Source organism: Tachysurus vachellii, chromosome 5 (assembly GCF_030014155.1).
Source record: "Tachysurus vachellii isolate PV-2020 chromosome 5, HZAU_Pvac_v1, whole genome shotgun sequence".
NCBI lineage: Eukaryota > Metazoa > Chordata > Actinopteri > Siluriformes > Bagridae > Tachysurus > Tachysurus vachellii.
In genome coordinates, this window is record NC_083464.1 from 31,425,371 (window position 1) to 31,430,370 (window position 5,000).

Here is a 5,000-nt window from a genome sequence, read left to right on the forward strand (position 1 = left end):
GAGACAGAGACAGACTGAGACGGACCGACACCGAGACGGACCGACACCGAGACAGACCGACACCGAGACGGACCGACACCGAGACAGAGACAGACTGAGACGGACCGACACCGAGACAGACCGACACCGAAACGGACTGACACCGGGACAGAGACAGACTGAGACGGACCGACACCGAGACAGACCGACACCGAGACGGACCGACACCGAGACAGAGACAGACTGAGACGGACCGACACCGAGACGGACCGACACCGAGACAGAGACAGACTGAGATGGACCGACACCGAGACGGACCGACACCGAGACAGAGACAGACTGAGACGGACCGACACCGAGACAGACCGACACCGAGACGGACCGACACTGAGACAGAGACAGACTGAGACGGACCGACACCGAGACGGACCGACACCGAGACGGACCGACACCGAGACAGACCGACACCGAGACAGAGACAGACTGAGACGGACCGACACCGAGACGGACCGACACCGAGACAGAGACAGACTGAGATGGACCGACACCGAGACGGACCGACACCGAGACAGAGACAGACTGAGACGGACCGACACCGAGACAGACCGACACCGAGACGGACCGACACCGAGACAGAGACAGACTGAGACGGACCGACACCGAGACGGACCGACACCGAGACGGACCGACACCGAGACAGACCGACACCGAGACAGACCGACACCGAGACAGACCGACACCGAGACGGACCGACACCGAGACAGAGACAGACTGAGACGGACCGACACCGAGACAGACCGACACCGAGACAGACCGACACCGAGACAGACCGACACCGAAACGGACTGACACCGGGACAGAGACAGACTGAGACGGACCGACACCGAGACAGACCGAGACAGAGACAGACTGAGACGGACCGACACCGAGACGGACCGACACCGAGACGGACAGACACCGAGACAGAGACAGACTGAGATGGACCGACACCGAGACGGACCGACACCGAGACAGAGACAGACTGAGACGGACCGACACCGAGACAGACCGACACCGAGACAGACCGACACCGAGACGGACCGACACCGAGACAGAGACAGACTGAGACGGACCGACACCGAGACAGACCGACACCGAGACGGACCGACACCGAGACGGACCGACACCGAGACGGACCGACACCGAGACAGACCGACACCGAGACAGACCGACACCGAGACGGACCGACACCGAGACAGAGACAGACTGAGACGGACCGACACCGAGACAGACCGACACCGAGACAGACCGACACCGAGACGGACCGACACCGAAACGGACTGACACCGGGACAGAGACAGACCGAGACGGACCGCCAGACCGAGACGGACCGACACCGAGACAGAGACAGGCCGAGACGGACCGACACCGAGACGGACCGACACAGAGACGGACACGGAGACGGACACCGAGACCGAGAGACAGGAAGGAAGGAACTGGAGAATATCCCTAAAATTTTAAGCTCGGTTGTTTGGGAGCAGATCATATTTAACACTGATTATTTCTGACTCTGATGTGTGGGTCGATGATCAGGCACACAGACGGTCTGATGGATAAATAGAAACAGACAGAAAGACAAACAGGTGTCTCTTTTTCTCTCTCTCTCTCTCTCTCTCTCTCTCTCCCTCTCTCTTTCTCTCTCTCTCCCTCTCTCTCTCTCCCTCTCTCTCTCCCTCTCTCTCTCTCTCTCTCTCTCTTTCTCAGGATCTGACCCAGATCTCTACAAGTTACAGCTCACTTCAGGGGATGCCAATGGAGCAGCCGAGGAATATGATGAGGTGAGACACACACACACACACACACACACACACACACACTGTGGTTTCTCTCCATGACCTGTCCTCAATACCACTCTTTCTTCATCCTTCTCTTTCTTTTTCTCTCTGTTTATTTTGGACAGGCACATCTATATTTACGCTCAGTGCTTAGCGTATCTCACATTCCTGCATATTGTGTGTTGAGTTTTAATCACCAGAATTCATCCTCCAGCTCGTCTGAGAAAGCTGATCCGAGGAAAATCCCAGTCTTAAACGTGTACATTGTTCAAGACGTAAACATCAGGTGTTTGAGAACGGCGTGTGTCGGGAACAGATCGTCCGTGCGGTTAATGTGGATGGTTATCTTTGTATCAGTAAAGTTTAACATCACATGACCAGCTCTTTTACACCATGTGCCCATGTGACCGTTGTGTCTGTTGGTGTTAATAATGTGGAGTTGAGGTCTGTCTTTGTGTCTCCTGGGCTGGACATCAACACCACTGTGTAATTAAGTATTAAATGCTAGCAGTTTGGGTCCAGATTGGATGTTAAAAGAAACATAATTAGCCGTTAATAAGCTTGATAATTTAGTTAGAAACAGGTTTTAAATACAGAAGTACAAACCAGCCGTATGGTTTACAGTGAGAGAGAACGAGAGTGTTACAGTGTGGTAACAGTGCCACCTGCTGGTGACATGTCTTCCATCCATAATGACTTGTGTCGCTCTCAACACTCATCAGCTGTTAATTAACACATCAGCTGTTATGTTTGTCTATATATAACCTGAAACATCTCCCACTCGGAGCTATCAGCAACCACAAAAGCAGACGTGATTCATTTATCACATTTCTGCGTGTTCAGCTGCAAATTCCGCTCCCGAAGTCTCGGCTCTGAACAAAATACATCGGTGCTGGTGTTTTATTTGGCTTCCTGCCTGACAGAAATCTGAAACGCTTTACTACGTATCGCTGGACGTCCACACAACCCGCTTTTCACTGCGCTCTCTCGCTCGCTCGCTCTTTATGTTTGTCATTTCGTCTCTCGGTTTATGTTTTTCCAAAGCCAGGAGATTTGGACAAGACGTAACACAAACACTCACAAAAATACTTTTGCCTTCCGCTAAAGTTTTCATAACAAACCTCGCCGAGGAGACACCGCTCGGGTTCTCACAACGTTTACAAAGTTTAATCTCGGTGCTACTTTTAGTCAGAACTGACAAACAAATAGCTGATTAAAAATGTGTCGAAATAATCGACACGTTACTGTTTCATGCCGTGCAAAAGTAACTATAAAATAAATAAAAGTCTGTTATTTTATTAGCTGCTGAATAATAAGATTGTTAAATGAAGCTCCGCTGTTAGATTTCATGCTTTTGTCTCCTCGTTCTTACATCACCACATTAGTCAGTTATTATTATTATATATATTATTATAATTATTCACTATAACATTGTCTCTTGCTGTTGCTGAACAACCTCGAAAAAGGTCAGACGCTAATTTATCAGGTCAATAAACGAATCTGGCGGGGGCACGGTGTCTTAGTGGTTAGCACGTTCTCCTCACACCTCCAGGGTTGGGGGTTCGATTCCCACCTCCACCTTGTGTGTGTGGAGTTTGCATGTTCTCCCCGTGCCTCGGGGGTTTCCTCCGGGTACTCCGGTTTCCTCCCCCGGTCCAAAGACATGCATGGTAGGTTGATTGGCATCTCTGGAAAATTGTCCGTAGTGTGTGATTGTGTGAGTGAATGAGAGTGTGTGTGTGTGTGTGTGTGCCCTGTGATGGGTTGGCACTCCGTCCAGGGTGTATCCTGCCTTGATGCCCGACGACGCCTGAGATAGGCACAGGCTAGAAGATGAGTGAGTGAGTGAATGAATCTGTTATCAGATGTTTTTCATACTAGCTTTTATCCTCTCCCTCTTAATCATCCTACTGGTCAATTATTATTAGTATTATTATTTTGAAAGACTTTTGATATTGTTGTAAAAAGGTGATTTTGTTGTTTTTTTCGGGTTTAAGCAGAAGACGGCAGAAGAGACGCTGGTGCTAATCATCGTGTAGCCATCGCGGCTACACCTAAAACACCCGTGAGACAGACTCCAAGTAGCTACGTTAGTAAACCTTGTTAGTGTCGAGACCTGGATGGAATTGTGTTGAAAATGAAAAGCTCTAATGATATTTTGTCCCTCTTGGGTTTTTGTACGAGCGCTCATGAACACGGTGAAAGGATGTTTTGAACAGATGTTTTCTTTAGTTTTACTTTTCTTCTCTTCTGAGTCCCTCTCTCTCTCTCTCTCTCTCTCCTCCCTACCCCCCCTCCCTCTCCCCCCTCCCTCTCCCCCCTCCCTCTCCCTTCCCCCCTCTATCTATTTCTCACTCTCTCTGTCTCTCTCTCTCACTCTCTCTCCCTCTCTCCCTCCCTCTCTCTCTCTCTCTCTCTCTCTCTCTCTCTCTCTCTCTCTCCTCCCCACCCCCCCCTCCCTCTCCCCCTCCCTCTCCCTTCCCCCCTCTATCTATTTCTCACTCTCTCTCTCTCTCTCTCTCTCTCTCTCTCTCACTCTCCCTCCCTCTCTCCCTCCCTCTCTCTCTCTCTCCCTCTCTCTCTCTCTCTCTCTCTCTCTCTCTCTCTCTCTCTCTCTCTCTCTCTCTCTCTCTCTCCCTCTCTCTCTCTCTCTCTCTCTCTCTCACTCTCACTCTCTCTCTCTCTCCCTCTCTCTCTCTCTCTCTCTCTCTCTCTCTCTCTCTCTCCCTCTCTCCCTCCCTGGTTCGTGTGAATGGTTGTGTTGTTTCTCTGTTTACTTTCCAAACACACAAGGTGACTGGGTGGAGTTGGGCTTCCCGCAGAGAAACACTGCTGTGGGTATCCAGGAAAATGTTCTCCACAAATTATACACGTTCTCTTCTGCAGATACACACACACACACACACACACACACCCCCCAATTGAACACACCGATACATATATATACACACACTTGTACACACACCTGTTTCATGTTGTTTACTGGAGCTGTTGTTGTTCAGCTCTGATTAGATCAGTGAGTGTGTTTTTGTTTAACTTTTGGCCGGTGTCCTTGAATTCGGTTCTAAACACAAGACGGGGTGTGAGTTTGGATTGTCAAAAATTTTGTTCACATTTTTCTGAAAAACACACACACACACACACACAACCTGTGTGGCTCCGCCCACTCCTGCCTGCTTTGCCCTTCGGACTTCCCAGGCTGCGCTT

The 5,000-nt window shown here is 50.2% G+C and overlaps 1 protein-coding gene across 4 annotated transcripts in view; it reads left to right on the forward strand.

The window, feature by feature from the left end:
* Positions 1-5,000, forward strand: part of rab11fip3 (RAB11 family interacting protein 3 (class II)) — a 32,435-nt gene that overhangs the window by 13,658 nt on the left and 13,777 nt on the right. For 3 of the 4 annotated variants that reach the window (XM_060871186.1, XM_060871188.1, XM_060871187.1), the window contains exon 3: positions 1,723-1,796. In XM_060871186.1, coding sequence (XP_060727169.1) covers positions 1,723-1,796 — 74 coding nt within the window. Of the gene's footprint in view, positions 1-1,722; positions 1,797-4,973 lie in introns of those variants that run through there. The other variant, XM_060871189.1, reaches the window with a different exon arrangement.